The 18,488-nt window shown below is 42.6% G+C and overlaps 2 protein-coding genes and 1 non-coding gene across 3 annotated transcripts; 2 read left to right on the top strand and 1 right to left on the bottom strand.

Moving 5' to 3' along the window:
* Positions 1–1,503: 1,503 nt before the first annotated feature.
* Positions 1,504–5,880, top strand: pfdn2 (prefoldin subunit 2). Its single transcript, XM_085266306.1, has 4 exons — positions 1,504–1,646; positions 2,612–2,700; positions 4,730–4,853; positions 4,992–5,880. The coding sequence occupies exons 1-4, from the start codon at positions 1,566–1,568 to the stop codon at positions 5,181–5,183; spliced, it is 486 nt and encodes a 161-aa protein (XP_085122432.1). The 5' UTR covers positions 1,504–1,565; the 3' UTR covers positions 5,184–5,880.
* A 1,255-nt stretch (positions 5,881–7,135) lies between these two features.
* On the bottom strand, positions 7,136–7,217 carry trnas-gcu (transfer RNA serine (anticodon GCU)). The gene has a single exon. It is a non-coding gene; the product is annotated as a tRNA-Ser (tRNA).
* A 213-nt stretch (positions 7,218–7,430) lies between these two features.
* On the top strand, positions 7,431–13,011 carry b4gat1 (beta-1,4-glucuronyltransferase 1). Its single transcript, XM_085266297.1, has 2 exons — positions 7,431–8,853; positions 10,663–13,011. The coding sequence occupies exons 1-2, from the start codon at positions 7,750–7,752 to the stop codon at positions 10,852–10,854; spliced, it is 1,296 nt and encodes a 431-aa protein (XP_085122423.1). The 5' UTR covers positions 7,431–7,749; the 3' UTR covers positions 10,855–13,011.
* Positions 13,012–18,488: the final 5,477 nt, after the last annotated feature.

The following is an 18,488-nucleotide window of genomic DNA, read 5'->3' as shown; positions in this document are numbered from 1 at the left end:
ACCTACGGCCTAGAGCGTCCTGGTGCCACGTGCACTTATGGACACTCTTATGTTCAAACAAGGTGCTCGTTATGGCCAAACTGTGATTTGCACAGAAGTCCAATAACAAAGCACCGCTCGGGTTCAGATCAGGGAGGCCGTTCCTCCCAATCACGCCCCTCCAGGTCTCGCTGTCGTTACCCACGTGAGCATTGAAGTCTCCCAGCAGGACAACAGAGTCTCCAGGTGGAGCACCTTCCAGGAATGACTCCTGGATTCAACATGCAACAAGGAATCCGACAAGGATGCCCTATTTCCCCAAAGCTTTTTATATTGGCAACTCAATTCTTAACACTATTAATCAAAAATTCTAACGACATACAAGGAATATCAATTTTTAATAAAGAGTTCAAAGTCAGTTTGTAGATGATACATCTATCTTTTTGAAAGTTAAATCAATTGTAGATAAAACTTCAAGTATTATCTCAATCTTCTCTAAAGCTTCCGGTTTATCTCTTAATATCAAAAAATGTGAACTCCCGATTCATACAAGCTTGTACTGTTGTACTGTTCCAAATTTTCATTTGTATTACCTGTGTTATCCTCTTTGAAAGTTTGTATTTTGCAATTGCTCAATTAAAAAAAGAAATCTAGGTAGCTAGTGGCCAGCTGTTTGCCACACACAACCTTTTGCAGCTGGCAGGTGGTGGGCAGCCCTCTTCCAAAAAAGCAAAGACTGCTTTCTTTCTTATGGGGAAATGGGTCGTTCACAAGTAAATTTACTAACCTAGAACATATTTAGAAAACAACAAGGGGAATAACTGAGTGTACACTTAGGATGAGATGAGTACACTTAAGAGATGAGTGTACACTTTTGAATACATAAACTTATTCCTGGGGCTTTAATTACTGTTGTTTTTCCAGAGCCATTCACATAGATCAGACAGTCCCCGCCCACAACATGTGTCTTTTGTTATTACTGTACATTGTTGTAAACACCGACAGTATAAAACATGAATGTTCATTTTCTGGATTGGAAAACTGAAGCCAAAGTGTCTTAAACCTGCATTCTGTCTGAAGACCACCAGATGCTAATTGCTGTAGTTTCAAAAACACTTCAGGTCGTATAAATGTCTATGGAAAAGCCTCTGTAAAAAAACTTTCCTGCTGAGTTTATATAGTCTTAGTCACTCATAAATAATATGGAAAACTCTAATGTTAAGGCATTAAAATGGGATTTCATAAAGGAATGAACTCGCCATAGAGTGTAAATAGACAGATTCTTTATTGATCACGCAAGGGAAATTGCCGTCTTGCAGCAACACCATAAGAAGTAAAAATAAAAATTGTATAATGTTACAATAATGTAATAATGTAACAATGTAATTTAAGGTCCATACAGTAATTGGTCCATACTGAAGGCCTGGTAATGTGAGGTAGTCCAAAATTTCACATACTACAGTGATTAAAAGAAAATAATACCATAATGGAAAGTCACACTTCATTTTATTCATTTCTATACAGGCAATCGCGTAAACCAGCCCTGTACGTCTTTCCTGGGTCCCTCGCAGCAACACCCTTCCAAGATGGCAGCCAACAGTAGCAGCACGGGTAGCAAATCCAGCAACAGCGGCGGTGGGAAACAGTCCGGCCCGTCAGCTGAACAGGTACCCTCCCCTCCACCTCAGGCTGCTTCACCGGTGCAGTCGTTGATATTGTTGTCGTTGGGCCGTGTGCGGTGGAGTTACAGCCACCAGTTTGAGTCCCGGATAGCTAAAGCTAACGTTAGCTTCCCATCGCCGTCATGGTCTGCTCTCTAACAAGCAGCTGGTGTTAAACATGAACATTTAAGCGTTCATATAATGAGCTGGGGTCAGGTGTGCGCTTCTAGAGCGCGGTTTATGGCTGTTAGACGTATTTAAATGTGTGTAAGGAGATGGTGTGGCTGTGTGAATAGAAGATGCTATTTTTATAACTGAAGACCACCCAGCCCGACTCAATCAACGTGAAGCCACATTAGTCAGATATTCATAAAGTACCTGTAACGATGAACTGAGTCTGCCGTAAAAGTCCTGCAGTGTAGCTGCTCTCAACAAAAGTATGTGGAAAGCGATTAATGTGATCAATGCAGTGGTTTCATGTGGTGCTCCTGCAGGCTGTCCATCATGGATCAGTTTGCGTTTGTTGGTGTCAGCTGCCCTCTGTTGTCCCAGCGCAGCACAGAACAGCATAGAGTACGGCAGTGACCATCACAGACTCATGCTGAGCGGATATTAAAATCCCTCAGTCATCTCAGAAAATAGTGATGGCTGTGTGTGTTGTTGTAGAGAACTTATGTGTTTTTAGTGAAGTCTGGTTAATTGTTAATGTGAACAATCCCTCACAGTTTCCACACAGCCCCCACTGGTAGAAACACGGCTCACTGGTTTTGATCACCAGGAGGTGTTTAAGTTACTCAAAATTAAAATGCCATTATTTTTATGATATAGCCAAAAAATGACTGAAAATGTGTGAATTTCTGTTAAGTGAGGTTACATAGACTTTTACACCTTAACTATGTGTGGATCAGACATGCTTACATGTCCAGTCTCTGCTGGTCCATGATGGTGCTCACTGTGGTTTTCTGTGGCAGGTGGTGGCAACATTTCAGAGGATGCGTCAGGAACAGCGCAGTATGGCTTCTAAAGCTGCAGAGTTGGAGATGGACATCAACGAGCACAGGTCGGTACAAACCTTCTGATCCATTCTAAACAGTTTACATTTACAAAGAAGTTTCATGCAGCAGTTCAAGAAAGAGAGAACTGAACATGATTCATTGATATACAGAATTCAGTTATGCTATTTGACGACTCCGATGCTACGACAGCAGAATGAAATCCTAGTGGCGATAGACGTTATCTAGGCATCAAGGGTCATGCCTTGACTCTAGGTCCTCGTCAAATTCTAGCTCAGGTTCTAGCTCCAGTGCCCCTCCAGCTCATAGAGGATCTCAGAGCAGAAGTCCAAGATGGTGGAGTTTAATCCATCGGACCATGGCTTGCAACACGCACTGGGAAGCAGCTAAATTATTTTATGGTTTTACTGCGTGCCTTCTCAAATGTACGATGTGTGGCCCAAATGTGTGCGCACACACGTGTACACAGAAAAAGCAGACAGATGATAGAAAAACACACACAGCAAGTGTTTATTTCTCACTTCCAGTATTAGGAAACGTTTGCATGTTTGCAAACAGTTCATTGGCACAACAGGTTGGCAGCAGTTACTTTGGTAACTGAGTTTAAGTAACTGATCTTAAAACGTTTAAATATAAAAATAAATAAATGCTTAAATGAAGTGTCAGATATACTTGTATGGGTATTAATATACTTGGTGGAAGACCTGATGGCTGAGTCGTTATTCCTGTTATATTTCTTTTAAGTTCACCTCCCAGAGTGCATGTGTGGTCAGTGCATGGTGAAATAAAGTCTCCGTGGATAAGTCCTCGTAGACACATGGACCCTCACACTCACTGTCTGATGATGAAATTTATGATCCTAGTGGACTTGTGGATGTGGAGGTTAATTGAGACTTATGGCCTGATATTATAAGCATCTAAATACGTAATACTGTATTTTCACGACCATAAGGCGCACTGTGCTAAAAGGCGCAGTCTCAGTTATGTGTGCCCTTACTGTATTTAACACACAAATAAGGCGCACTGGACCATAGGGCGCATACAAGTACCGTATGCGTAAAAGAAGACTTTTCATACCCCGTTGTGCGTATCGCTATCGTGCTGGTCCCCTTCTTCTCCACAGTGTGACTCACCGGGATGTCAAAAGTGAGCGGGACCTCGTCCATGTTAGTGATGTGGCTGGGCTGGATGTTTTTGTCGCCGATGTGTTTGCTGCAGTAGGAGCGGAAGATGGCCAGCTTTTCCTTATAATCCGCTGGAAGTTGCTGCGCTACCGTAGTCCTGGTCCGGATGGAAAAATGGCACCGTTTCATAAAACGAAAGCACCAAGACGGACCTCCTTGGAAATGTTCAATGTTCATCTCTTCAGCTAGTGAAACTGCTTTTAGCCGAATGGTGACCGTCGAAACGCTTCTCCCGCTCGCTCTTTGCTCGATGATCCACCGCTCGAGTCTTTCCTCCAACTCGAGCCACCTCGCCTTATGTCCGCGGAAACTCAGCTGCGTTTTCTTGACCTGCCGGAGCTTGTTTTCCAGCTTCCTCCATTTGCGAACCATCGATTCGTTAATCTTAAATTCTCTCGCCGCTGCTCGATTTCCATGTTCCTCCGCGTAGCTGATGGCCTTCAGTTTAAACTGTGCTTCGTAAGCGTGTCTCTTTGCCATTTTCAGGGTTGTTAAAACAACGATGTCCTGCATAATGCACATACCTGTTCTTTTATACAGGTATGTGCGATTGTCCCGGTATATACGATCAACGCCCACACTTCACCCTTTAACGTTCTCATGGTGTTCTCTACTACGTCCTCCTTACAACACATAGGGCGCACCGCGCTATAGGGCGCCGCACTTTTTGAAGAAAATCTAAGACTTTTAAGTGCGCCTTATGGTCGTGAAAATACGGTAAGCTCTAGGGCAGACCAGGTGGTGCATGTGAATGTAACACTGAATGCATGTTCTTAGCCGCAAATATTTCACAGTCTGGGGAATAACAATGTCAGCTACTAGCTGAGGCATTCCTGTGTTACCTTTTGAGTTGAATAAGTTTTCTTTTTAACATTTCTGTTTTTCTATTCAGCTTAGTAGTAGACACATTGAAGGAGGTGGATCCATCGAGGAAATGCTTTCGTCTAATAGGAGGAGTGTTGGTGGAGAGGACAGTAAAAGAAGTTCTACCTGCCTTGGAAAACAACAAAGAACAGGTGATGGAAGAGGAAATGAGAGCATTTTACAATTTTTCTTTAAACACTGAGTGCTCTGGCGTTTAATAGCGTCCTATATTGTACTCAGACACTTATTTAACTCAAAATTTAATTTTCTTCCTCCTTCTGTCCTCACAGATCTCCAAAATAATCGAGTCCATCAACTCACAGATGCAGACGAAGGGGCGGGAGCTCACAGAGTACAGGGAACGCTACAACATACGTTTGGTGGGAGAGGGCGAAGGAGAGGAAAAGGGCCAGTCAGCCGCTCCCTCCAGGGACAGCGAAGGAGGCGGATCCAAAAGCGGAGCCGGTGTTTTAGTTTCATAGGTAGTGAGCATGGACAGTGACAGCAGGGCCCTTTGATTTCTGCAGTGCTGAACACGTAGATGGAGTCACACAGTTTAGGTGGAAAACAAACTCTTTGCAGGATAACTCTGGATTTGAAGTTTACTGAAATCTCTGCTTAATCTAACGCACTTGTTAATTTGCAGCAGGTGTATTCTGCTTCCTTATGTTCAGTGTGAAAGTTAAAGCTGTCTTATGTTTGCCTTTTTTAATGCTGAAATACTGTGACACCAGTTCACTGATTAAATTCAACCCCCTGAATATTTACTCGCACTCACACAGGAGCAGCTAAAAACATGATTTTGCTGTTTTAAGATTATAGAAAGTGGGTTTTTTTTCACACAAGATACAACTGCTAACATGTTAGGCCAAAATTAAAGATTAATTTTGAAAACTAAGAACAAATGGGACGCCTAAACATCCAGTAAAATATGTAACAAAGAGATCATTTTGAAAGCTGTGCAAAAATTTGACTTCATGTAGAGTATTAGCTCTGAATGAGGTCAGTTTGTGTTCAGGGGTGATGAACCTGGAAGTGTAACTGTCACACCTTAATAATAAAAACCCACCATAACTGAGGAAATGCCTCCTAGGACCCCATGAGCACTGTCCACACAGTTAATGTGTTGTAAGGCCTTTGTTTTTGTTAATGATGATGAATAAAAAAATGTCACAGTTGTGTTTTCTTGTTGCTCTCAGTTCATCTCATCACTTCCATTAGGAGTGGAGCCAACAAGAGTTTTAAACAAGAGACGAGGTTCAACAGAAGTACATCATAAATTGTTCTCACACACGAATGGTGAAGGAAAAAGGACTAGTTTAAAGAGTCCCTCTCATAGCATGGTTTGTATATTTGCCTGTATGTGCAGCACCTGCTTTCAAAGGATAAACCTCTATCGTTTATTATAGCTCTATCAAGTCATGACGTTCAGAAATTGAGACATCCTTCAGCATGGTGATCTAAGACTGATTTCAAGATGGGGAAAGTCTTTTGTATGGAGTTTTTATAAAAAGACCTCTGGGGGTTTTCTGGGAGAGTGAAAAGTTTGCCACTCACCAAAGGTTTTGGACACAGTGAAAGGAAGATAACTTTGTTTACTCAAGTACAGAAAATGCCTAAGATGTATCAACAGGAAAATACACGTCAGTTAACGTAAGATATAATACCTTTAAGGTACGTTTTGGTGTCCAAGTTTTGGATTGCTCCTAATTTGTCTGCAAGGCAATTATAAATAACAAACTTAGTGTGGGGAACTGAAAGGACTTTAACTGAAACACCACACTTTAAAGAAAAATGGAAAGGATGTTGATTGTTTACAAAACTAAACCAAAAAATAAAAAATGTCTTTAGTTGTAATTTTTGTAAGTTTAGTTTTGTCAAACATAAAAAGACTGGAGCTTATGTTTAGTTGAGACGAGTATGTGGTAGAGAGCCGTGTGCTTGCGAACTTATTATCTTACCTATGACAAATAACCACCAAAAACAAAACCAACAGCAACAAAAATAACTATAGAATGATAACTAGAATGAACCACACCAAAAACTCTTAGGCAAACAAAATAAACCTTAAAATATCAGATTAACTCTGGAAACTAAAGTAAACTGAGACAGGGGAAAAGAAAAGCTAACAAAAACAATAAAAAATGCGAGATGATATTTTCTCTGGGCGTCTGTGTGCACTGTCATATCTGCACGTATCTATATTTATCTCTCTCTATATATATAGCTACACTTTATAGTATTGATTCTGGGTTTTATATGGGAATGAGGCAGATTGATTGAAGCTCCTTCATTTGTAATTTAAACCTCATGGTCCGTTTGGACTAACGTGAGCAAGTGATACTGAGCAACTGAGATTATTTTTAAACATATGGCGTTACGTAACTGACAAAACACGTGATTCAGGATTAAGTGGGAAAAAGTGAAAAGCTACCGACGAGGATGGGATTCGAACCCACGCGTGCAGAGCACAATGGATTAGCAGTCCATCGCCTTAACCACTCGGCCACCTCGTCTGAATGTCTCTACCGCAACAGCAAATTGTATTCAACGGGAACCTATAAGAATAGTGTCCATATTTATGTGGCTTATTTCTAAAGACTTCGTTCTCACGTAACGTGGCACCGTATTTAGAACATCCACGGGTTCACACATTGGCCTTTAGGACAAATTAAAAACAAGCGCAAACACTTCTCCAGGAGTAAATTCAGCGGCGCCTTTACTTCCGTCATTACGGTTATAACACATCGGTGTGCGCCGCTGTCGCAGCAGCAGCAGACTGCTGACAACTGTGCTGTGCTTTGATGGAGATCACAGAAACTGGATGATCGCTATATTTGTTCTTTTGTGAGTCGTGTGGAAATCTAGGTCAGCGCTGCCAATAACCGGGAAAACATGCGATCGAGTATTTGTTACATTTCCAGCCGAGGAGGCTGCAGTTAGAACTGAGGCGCCAGTGTCGGTGACGCTAGCTGGGACAGAAATAGAGCAGTAAGAGGCATCCAGCTGTGGTTTTCGGACCTCTTTGTGTCCTGCAGCCTGTCTGGGATGCATCTCTCCAAGAAATGTTCCGCCTTCAAAGTAGTGCTGAGCGCCCTGCTGATAGTGGCGCTGCTGCAGCTCATCTACCTGTCCTTCCTGTCCAAGTTTCACGGAAAGCAGCAGCGGTACCGATACTCGGAGCTCTTCGGAGGCTCCGGGGCCAAGAAAAATGCCCACCCGGAGAAAAACTCGCGGAAGGAGCGCCTGAGGTACTCACTGTCCACCGGCGGGATCTTTGACAACAGCGGGCAGTACCGAGTGTACAAGAACTTGATCAAAAGTGACTTCACCACGAATGAGAAGCCGGGATCTGACCCCAGCTCCAACATCCTGGCTCTAGCTACACACACCACTATCAACAACCTGCACTACCTGGAGTCCTTGCTGGAGAGGTGGCAGAACCCCATCTCTGTGGCCATATTCGCTCACGGCCAAGATGTGAAGTTTGCCACAGCTCTGGTGTACGCTCTCAGCTTCTTCTGCCCTCACATCCAAGCCCTGGTGGACTTCCACTTGGTTTGCCTCTCTGGAGAGATGGCCAGCTTCCCGGAGCAGGACCGTGAGCATTTTGCAGGTCTTGAGGACTGTGCCTCAGTGTTCTCCAGACTGGAGACTCACGGGGAGAAGTACAAGAACTATGCTATGAGCGGAAACATCTCCTACCCCAACAACCTTCTTCGTAACATCGCCAGAGGGGGCACGGAGTCCTCCTACATCTTGGTCATTGACATGGACATGCTGCCAAGCGCCGACCTGCATGAGCAGTTCATGGCCATGATCAGCAAGCGTGAGCCAGCGAGTGACGAGGTCTTCGTCCTACCAGCTTTCGAGATCCGCCACGCTAGGAAGATGCCAGCCACCAAGGCAGAGCTGGTTCAGCTCTACCAGGTCGGTGAAGTCCGGCCCTTTTATGAAGAGCTGTGTCCTCGTTGTCAGGCCCCCACCAACTACTCACAGTGGGTAAACGGCCACGTCAGAGAGACGGGAACCCTGGAAGTTGCCTACACGCTCACCTGGGTGGACCCCTGGGAGCCCTTTTATATCGGGCACCGCTCTGTGCCTCTCTACGATGAGAACTTCAAGCAGTATGGCTTCAATCGTATCAGCCAGGTTGGTATGAGAAAGGTGGTCATGATTTCAAGAAGATCTGCCTGTTAGCTGAAGCCCATGAGGTGTTTGAATACAAAACCACAACAATCACTGAACATACAGGAGAGAGCTACCACACACTGTCAGCATCAGTATCGCTCTTAGACTAAAGGAGTAAAGCAGCAGCTTGTTCCAGGTGTTTGGTGGCTGGAACGATCAGCCTTCTAAAATTAAAAGCCCAGGTCCCAGTAAACCAAAGTCAGCAGTATTTATACTTTGCTGTATTTTTAAAAAACTGGAAAGTGGTCGACAACTTTGCCGACCTCTGCATTTAAATCTCTTAATTTGACTGTAAGTTGTGTATATTTTCATAGGAAGAAGTACTTGGTGCACTACTACTCTATAAGATCTGCAAACACAGTTTGACACAAGTCTGCAGTTTATTCACTCTTTACTCACATGGAGGCTTTTTCTTCACTTTTTCTATCATCGAGGACTTTCTTTATTATTTCTGTTTGCACTAAAAGATTCAGGTTTTTTTCCAGGTCCAAAACTCTGTAGATGAATTGCTTAAATTAAATTGTAGACTAAATTCAAAAGCAAGTGCACAAATATATGCTACCAGTCATTTTTCTGCCTTTAAAGAAACTTTACACTATCAATAAATATCACTATTGCTCCGACTCCCTCCTGCAGATACATGCAGGTTAATTGGTGATTCAAGCCAATTAACCTGCATCTCTAAGTTCAAGTTTAGAGATTACCCCCTACTGATAATCAATTCTAATAATAGCATCGCCATTGCTGGAGATCCCCCAGACCAACAGTATCTAATGTCTTTGTTTTAAACTTCTGTTAAGCGCCACCGTGGCTGCAGCTGAAAGCATAAAAACTGTCTTTTAAACATTATTTTAATTTAAATACTCTCCCATATCTTAGTGATAGAGCTGTGCTATTGACAAGTCTGTTATCTCACACGCTTATTATTTAAGTTGCTTCTACTTCCTGCCTTCAAATTGGCTGAACTTTATCATTATAGCAGATCATTTAACATAAACACTATAAACAGTTTGGAAAATGAATGGAAGTTACTAAAAGTAACACAAAAGAGTAAAGAGGTCATGGAGATGGACAAGAGATTAGGAGTCATCACAAATGAAGTTTAATGAGTCACAGCAGTGGGAGAGGACGTGACCCAGAGCGGGATGAAATCCCATAAAATCTCTCTTTTTTTTTTATAATCCTGGACTTTTCAGACTAAAACTGGGTCAGCAGCTTTTTTTATGGAGTTTTAAGCTTCCTAAAACTTCAGATGAGGATGTAAATGCAGTAAGAGGTACACATTTTAACACTAAAACACATGATTGTGGACACACCTGTACTGAGGACGAGAAGTCACAGGACGTCTGCCTCTGGTGCATCAGCTTTGACCTCTCACAGGTTCCTCAACTTTAGGAAAGTACTATATTAAAGGTGTGAAGGCTCCTTTAAATTAAATTAATCTGCTCGACACAAATCGTTTTTGGTTGTAGTCTCTTCTAAACCTCATGGCCTTCTTTTTCTAAGCTTCTCCTTTCCCCTGTGGAAATGTCTCCACACCTTTGTCGGTTTCATCGCTCCACGCAGCCTCTCCCTGACACCTCGTACCTGAAGAAGACATTTCATCTCTCCTTCCTCATGTCCGCTCGCTCACCTTTGTTCTCACGCCTTCTGCCCTCGATACCAAAACCGTCTCCTGTGTCATTATCTTCTCTCACCTCCCCCCGTTCGCTCTCATCACTTCCCACCTCCACGTCTGTCTTCTCATGCTGTTGTTTAATCTCCCTCCAGGCCTGTGAGCTCCACGTGGCCGGATACAGGTTCTCCGTGCTGAGCACTGCCTTTGTGGTGCACCGCGGCTTCAAGATCCAGGGGGAGTTCCACGCTAGGAAAGACGAGGAGAACAAACGCAACCGGGTTCTGTTTCGCAACTTCAAAGAGGGCCTGAAGACCAAATATCCGTCCTCCGCCCGGCGCTGCTGAAAAAAAGACGAGGTCATCGGCCGCCGATGAAGTCGCTGTCGAGCTGAAACGACGGACGCTTTCTTCTTGTATCCAGATTTAGCTTCCTGTAAAACCCTTTCTGCCCAACTTTCATAGTCAGCACATCAATTTCCTAGTTTCTCTCTGATTTTTCTTTTTTTTTTTGTGATGGTGGCACAGTAGGCGTTTATTTCAAATTTTGTGAAAATGAGCATCAGGGAAATGCTGCCTGGGGATTTCTGAGTGTTCGCTTGGATGGGAGAAAAAGAAATGATCATTCAAGAGTGAGAAACAGGGCAGAAAATCTGGAGTTCACTGCGATTTCACTCAAATGCACATCCAGAAAGCATTTAGGGTCATTTTAAAGCACATAAGGATCCATGCATCCTATATTTGGAAATCATTTTACACTCGTCCAGATTGAAAAATGGAGCAGAGTCCTAGATTTCACTGCGAGTAACATGAAGTTTAACCTCTTACATTTCAGACATTGTGTTTAAAGTTAACATGCATGGTGGTGTTTGACAGCAGCTGGCAGAAAAATGAATTCGTTGATACATCAGGGACCAACAGTAAGGACCTGCTGCTTAATGTGGAGCTCCTGACCAGCTTATTCTCCTGCAGACTGACGGAGCAGCTTCATTTTTAGGAAGGTGGTGGAGCATCACAAAGGTCTACTGGTCTACAAGGAGACATCAGCAGGAAGGCAGCGGCGTTGTTTTGTAGAGCGATGCTGAAGATGCTTTAATCAGGCTTTCTGTACAGAAACAAGTTCTCCATCTACATATATACAAACACTAGCAGCCCTCTGACTGGAAGAGAAGCTAAAAATGCTACATTTCTTCCTTTTGGGGACTTGAAGGGTCTGATTATTATATTTCCTCCAAGGGCAAAAACACTAGTTTAAAGATAAAGCTGCTCCTTTATTCTGACAAGGTCGTCACAGCAGATGGATCTGCATCTTTTGATTTGACACAGATTTCTGTGGCTAAAAAAACCCTCCTCACACTATTTAACTTCACTTGTTTGGCCTGGTTTCAGACATTTATGTCAGCTATTCAAGAAAAAAAATGATGAAGTAGTCTGATTGTTGCTCTGCAGACCTGCAATCATGGGAGTAAAGCCTGTCTTATAGTGCGCTCTGACCACAAGGTGGCAACAGTCGCTCGAGCGTCCCGGTTGTGGTTTGTTTTCAGCCTGTGGTAAAAACAGCAGAGCGCTCGCACATCAGCGGCGCTGTTTGGTGCTCAGGACGCGAAGCAGCTCCGCAGCACGGCCGTTAGCACATTTGGCTGCGAGTGCTTATCAGACTGAAAGGGTTCATCTCATGAGAACAAAGCTGTGGGAGCCTGTGTACAGAGATTATGCACAACACTAGATTTTTGCATACACTGTGGAGAACTGCTGTATTTATAACACTGGGGATCTGACACTGGCAGCCCTCTACATTTATCAAGAGATTTTTGTTGTTGTTTTTACCTCTTCAGCTGGAGTGTGTGTTGGGAGCAGGCAGCTACAGGCACTAATGTAGCACACATATAAAGCATAATCAAAGTGTGAACCACAAACAGGAGCAGCCTGTGGTGTTAAAGGATTGCTTCTCTTGCTACTATTGGAGTAAAAGACAGCAAATGTTTGATCTTAGGCTTTATTCTGTAACTACGGTACATACAGACAGTATTAACCTCGACTACCACTCTTCTTCTTTGTTTGTAGTGAATGCATATACACTTCAGATATGTTTGACTCACATGTTTAAGTGTTTAATTTAAATGTAATTCTCGATTCGAGACGGACTGACGTGTTTTTTCTTCCTCACTCGTCATGTTTGTGATATATTTATTGTAAAAACTCTTGTTAACAGGAATAGTTTTTTATGACCTCGAGCCACAAAGAATAACCTGTAGCACCAAATTTAAATGGAACATTGTGATTTTTTTTTTAAACCACTATGAAATAATTTATTTAGTGTTTTTGGAGCAGATTCAGTTTGAACACGTTACCTTATGTGATTATGTGGTGCAGTGCTTTTTCCTGGTGCAGTGTTTCTTCTTTATTTGGAAATTTATTGGGTTTTTTTTATTTATTTATTTTTTCTCTATGATGCCTGATTTGTATTGTTGAAATTTCTAATAAACCTGGATTATTTACATTTGACCCGTGACTGTGATTGACTCTAACTCAAGAATAGAGTAAGTTAGTGAAATCACACCTGATTATATCACAAACTCAGAGTATGCAAATGAAAGAATGAGCCAGCTGTGGCTCAGGTGGTAGACCAGGTCGTCTTCTAGTCAGAAGGTCAGTGGCTTGATCCCTGGATCATCCAGCCCACATGGCTTAGGAAAGATACTGAACCCCGAGCTGCCTCCAGTGCATCTGTGTCTGTTTGTTAGAAAGCACTTAATGCGCTGCATGAAGATGTCAAGTGACTGTTATTGTCATTTCAAACATGTACAGTGGTTCAGTACAGAGTGAAACGAGACAACATTCCTGGTGCTACATATGACAGACAAACACAGGACTATGTAAAATGCAATGTGCAAAAAAACAAGACAAGACAGTGTAATGGAAGTGTGCAAAACACTTAATATTGTAATTTCTTCATTTCATATATTGCCCTTAATCCTGTGCAGTCTATTTACCAACATTAGCAAACATACTACACGTAGAAACTTCAGAAATCCTTTGGCCATTCAGTCAGTTTTCAATTCAACAAAAGTCCATCCATCCATCCATCCATCCATCTTCATCCGCTTTATCCGGGGCCGGGTCGCGGGGGCAGCAGCCTAAGCAAAGAGGCCTAGACCTCCCTCTCCCCAGCCACCTCCTCCAGCTTATCCGGGGGAATACCAAGGCGTTCCCAGGCCAGCCGAGAGATATAATCTCTCCAGCGTGTCCTGGGTCTGCCCCGGGGCCTCCTCCCGGTGGGACATGCCTGGAACACCTCACCCAGGAGGCGCCCAGGGGGCATCCTTGTCAGATGCCCGAACCACCTCAGCTGGCTCCTTTCGATGTGGAGCAGCAGCTGCTCTACTCTGAGCCCCTCCCGGATGGCCGAACTTCTCACCCTATCTCTAAGGGAGAGGCCAGCCACCCTTCGGAGGAAGCTCATTTCCGCCGCTTGTATCCGCGATCTCGTTCTTTCGGTCACTACCCACAGCTCGTGGCCATAGGTGAGGGTAGGGACGTAGATCGACCGGTAAATTGAGAGCTTCGCTTTTACACTCAGCTCCCTCTTCACCACGACGGACCGGTGCAGCGTCCGCATTACTGCAGCTGCAGCCCCAATCCGCCTGTCGATCTCCGGCTCCCTTCTCCCATCACTCGCGAACAAGACCCCGAGATACTTGAACTCCTCCACTTGGGGCAGGAACTCGTCCCCGACCCGGAGTGGGCACAACAAAAGTCGAGAGGCTTATAAATATTGAAGGTTGTTGATTGATAAAGGGGAGAAATACAAATATAACATCTCCAAGAGGTATTTGGGAAAAATTGGGAAAGGATCTGTGCTAATGGCTCTAATTTATTGAGACTTATGAGTAAGACTGATATCACTTAAAATATCACATTTTTTCTATTGAACCTACAGTAGGTTCAGACTGGACTTCATTAAATCAAAGGAAATGTAACAGCATCCACATTGTGAACATGCTTAAAATTCAGCTTTACTGGACAAAAATAATAATTATTTAGATGTAACTGAGATGTAGTGAGCCCTGTGACAGACTGGCACCTGTCCACAGAGTGCCCTGCCTCTCGCCTCTAACCCCTGTCTTAGCCCCCCCACCACCCCCCGAGACCCTGACAATTTTTTAAATATTGTAAAGCATTCAGTCAAACTTTATCACGCACTGAAAGATTAGACAACAATCGCAATAATGACTGGATATTAGACTCTTTTTTTTTTTTTTTAAATGAAAGAATTCAGGAAATGCTCCTTTAATGAGTCGCTTTACAAATCAGGGAAGGTCACTGATATGAAATAATGTATAAAATACTTCAAAATTAAACATGTATATATATTATCATTTATGCATAAGTAAAGTGGGAGGATGAGGAAATGTATTTGTCTTTTATTTTATTAAACTAAAATGCTTATTTGGCATAAAAAATGGGTCCAAATTATTCTGTTATAAGATGAGTAAAGACTCCCTTGGGCTGAATTTTTAAAAATGCATTCACTCACCCTACAAAACTGTAAAATAAATAACTTCACTGTATGTGTTTTTATACCACCATTTTTTATAAATAGTAATTAAATATTATTACATTTTTTTCTTGTATTGTTTGTGTACACGTTTCCAATGAAAAGTAATTTGAAAACAAATTGTAAGTAAGAAAACAAACATCCTCAGTCATGCGAAGGTTCTTTGAACACTTGGAATTGCTCAAATCCAATCAATTAACTTCACCAGAGGGATTTGCAATGACATCTAATGTCAACAGAGTTTCCAGAAACATCATTTGAAAACAACTGCAACACTTCATGTCCAAGTAAAGCGTTTCAAACACAGCAGGCTTCGCCCGTCTGAACACAGAGCGTGCGTGACGTTATGTAAAACCTTTATATGTGTCGCTCAAAGTGAGAAAACTGCGAGTTATCAGGGGAGTATCATTCTCCAAAACACTTGACCTAGTTGACTCTAACCTGTGGTGTAACGGGGTTTAAGATGGGGAGGCTTTAAAGCACCAACAGCATGTGACAGGTGATTACAAGGTGAGCTGGGACAGAATCTAATTAAAAGTTCCTACTTAGTAATTAAGATCTCTGTTACACTGGAGTTTAATGAGTTCTCTGTATGACTTCTGCTTCATATGGACTGAATTCCCTCTGCAATGACGCCCATGGCCAGTGAGGATCCCAGGAGAGCCTTCATTATATCCTGATAAATAAATAAAAAGAAAGGTGATGAAGAAAATAAAACACGTCAGTATCATTGTGCTCAGCTTCAACCTCGCTCGAGCGTTGATGGTTTAACTGGCCATCTGTTGGTTGATAAAGTGGAGCACGTGTGACATTCAGCACTCGGCAACTGTGCGAGGGGCCGTGGCATTTTGTGGCTAAGCCTTCATTATTGGGTCCAGGCACACGAGGGCAAGTGGCACGCAACGCCATGCTATGACTTTAGATCAGCTTTCATTGGACGCACACTTGGTCATCACCAGCTTTATTAAGTAAGGCTTTGTTTTTGCCTTCCATTCCCTTCATCGCGACTTCCCTATTACTCATGTACAACAGCAAGGCCTTACCAATGTAGCAAAAATCTTTGAGTTAGAGTACTCATGCATTTAAGTTATTCATTTATTTTTCATACATACTATATATAATTGGTATATGCTTAGTCATCTTTTTTAAACTTTAAAACCCATGATGTACATTTCTTCTCCCCCTGCTCAGGGTGTTAATAACGTAGCAGAAGGCGCGGAAAGGTTAGGAGGGGGATGGTGGATCAGGAGAGGCAGGTTTGGTGAGGTAAAGTGGGGTTTATCTCAGCAGCTTTGGGGAGTGAAGGCTTATCTGGGTCAGAGAGCTTTATGACATAAGCAATTAGGGTTTCCTTCTCTTGTGTATGCTTGCAGGAGGGAGGCCTCCCGCTATCTAGATTAGCCATCCTACTCATGCCAGGAGAGCTCGGCGGCTTCTGGACAGTGGAGGGAACCAGCTGGAGGGCGAGATGAGCAGGCGGCAGGGGGTTCCTCGATGGGGAAGGGGGGGAGGGAGGGCAACAAGAGCAATGGGTCAACAAACATATCTTGTAGACATGCAGGACAAGCAGCACGGGTCAGCGGAGGAGCAAGAGCAGAAAGACGGAGTCAGTGACCCACACTGATGAAAGGAATTCACAGAATGAAATGTGGGGGGATGAAGAGGGCGTTTGTTCACTGTAGCATGTTTAACAAGAGTGTGGAGAGAAAACGACCACAAAGGATGTTTATGGTTACTCAGCTTAATGTCATCGATTTCTTCTCATGAGCCACTTGACTGGAAGGATTTACAAGTGATTAGGACAATTGGTTTAGAGAAATGGTTTAAAAGATCTCTGCATATGCTCAGCTTGTGACTCAAGGCATCTGACAATGTGTGAAAATATGAAATATGGATTTTGTTTCACAAGAACTGCACAAAAAAGTAAAACTTTGTGACTGTAATTCATCATTTTCACATTAAGCTATTCCAGTGAAGTGAAGCAAAAACAGCCATGCAAGCTGAATGCTGCTATAAGAATTATATTTTATGTGTTGTAAACAATACTTATGATTATTTGTTAACCTCTAATGCCAAACAACCATTAAAAAAAAGATTTCTTCTTAATTCCAACCTGACCAAAAACACATAATTTTATAAAACAACATAACAGAAATGGTTACATTAGAGCTGCTGGAGACATCTATACTTAATGATTGATCATTTAATGTTTTGTTGCTTGAAATTTCTTTCTCCAGCACAGAGTCAAACATCTCTAAAAAAAAAAAGGCAGCATGATCGTTCACATAACCACATAACAGAAAAAGGAGCAAACTGTCACGTTTATCAGGGACCATGATATCTTTCACTCCAAAAACTACTTGGATGTCTCTGACTGGTCTGAATTTTTTCCATTAATTTTCTGCAAGACAGCTTGTTTTAGATTTATTACAGCGGTGCTTTTTTTTTTTTTTCCTTATATTTTTCTTCTAAGGATGCAGATTTTCTTAGCAATAATTCTCGAAGCTTTCTGGAGCTCTATCGACTGTTCTTCAGTCCTTGCACCTGTCCATTTTCAAAGAATTGGAGATTATGTATCGGACTTTCAGGAGCATTAAAACATGCCTCCAAACATGCTCCTTCCGGTTGTCATCTATGTAGGTTCCCCCAGTTTTGCAAGCCGATCATTCTCGTTTACGTGCCCCACCCTCCCTCCCTGCTTCCTTGTTCTCCATTCTTTAACTTCTTCACCTCTATTTAGTACGTGGGGATCTGCCAGGCCCGGGAACCATCGCCATTCCCCTTCGAGGCCTTCCCCAAACCGCAGCTCAATTCATGTCAAAGCATTTACCTACTCAAACACTGTTAAACCTAAAATGAGGACGTGGGCCCAGCTAGTGAAATGATTTTCTGTTTGTTAGACCACCGACCTAACACTTGTTCCAAATTCTTTAGTTGAATCTGTGAAAAAAAGCAAAGGTAACATAGTTTGACAGATGTAAAGTCAAGGTGATTCCCAAAGAGCTATTAGCTGAAAACCTGGCATATCTCAGCATGATGTGCAGAGTCAGGCTATCTACAACAGATTCACAGTATCTGAGAGTCATACTCTTAACAAAGAGGAAACAATCCTGACACAAGGTGAGAGAGACATTTGGTCCTTCAGTTGATCTATCCCTTGTTTACTAAAGCCTCATCAGAAATGGTCACAGTGGAAGGGTGGCTGTAAAAAAGCCATTCTTACAGAAGGGAAAGTATGTCAGGTAAGCTGAGATTTGGCAAATTACACAAGAACTGACATGAAATTCAGTGGAACAGGTCTGATGGAGTCATGAATCAAAATGTGAAATGTTCAGGCCAAATCATCATCGATATGGCAGCAGCTTCATTTTCATAATAAAGGTGGTGACTTGTTAGAATAGTACAAGTTCTATCTATCTATCTA

The sequence above is a fragment of the Mchenga conophoros genome, linkage group LG3 (assembly GCF_057382185.1).
Source record: "Mchenga conophoros isolate Kocher_MC1m ecotype Shallow Benthic linkage group LG3, M_conophoros_male_GT1.1, whole genome shotgun sequence".
NCBI classification, from domain to species: Eukaryota; Metazoa; Chordata; class Actinopteri; order Cichliformes; family Cichlidae; genus Mchenga; species Mchenga conophoros.
This window is presented reverse-complemented; position numbering and strand designations above follow the sequence as displayed.

What these genes read in the sequence shown, in the direction of transcription:
- pfdn2 (XM_085266306.1), top strand. Translation starts at nt 1,566, where the DNA reads ATGGCAGCCAACAGTAGCAGCACGGGTAGCAAATCCAGCAACAGCGGC. An exon ending in ATGGACATCAACGAGCACAG is followed by an intron (nt 2,701 to 4,729) that starts GTCGGTACAAAC and finishes TTTTCTATTCAG; the next exon opens with CTTAGTAGTAGACACATTGA. An exon ending in TGGAAAACAACAAAGAACAG is followed by an intron (nt 4,854 to 4,991) that starts GTGATGGAAGAG and finishes CTGTCCTCACAG; the next exon opens with ATCTCCAAAATAATCGAGTC.
- b4gat1 (XM_085266297.1), top strand. Translation starts at nt 7,750, where the DNA reads ATGCATCTCTCCAAGAAATGTTCCGCCTTCAAAGTAGTGCTGAGCGCC. An exon ending in GCTTCAATCGTATCAGCCAG is followed by an intron (nt 8,854 to 10,662) that starts GTTGGTATGAGA and finishes ATCTCCCTCCAG; the next exon opens with GCCTGTGAGCTCCACGTGGC.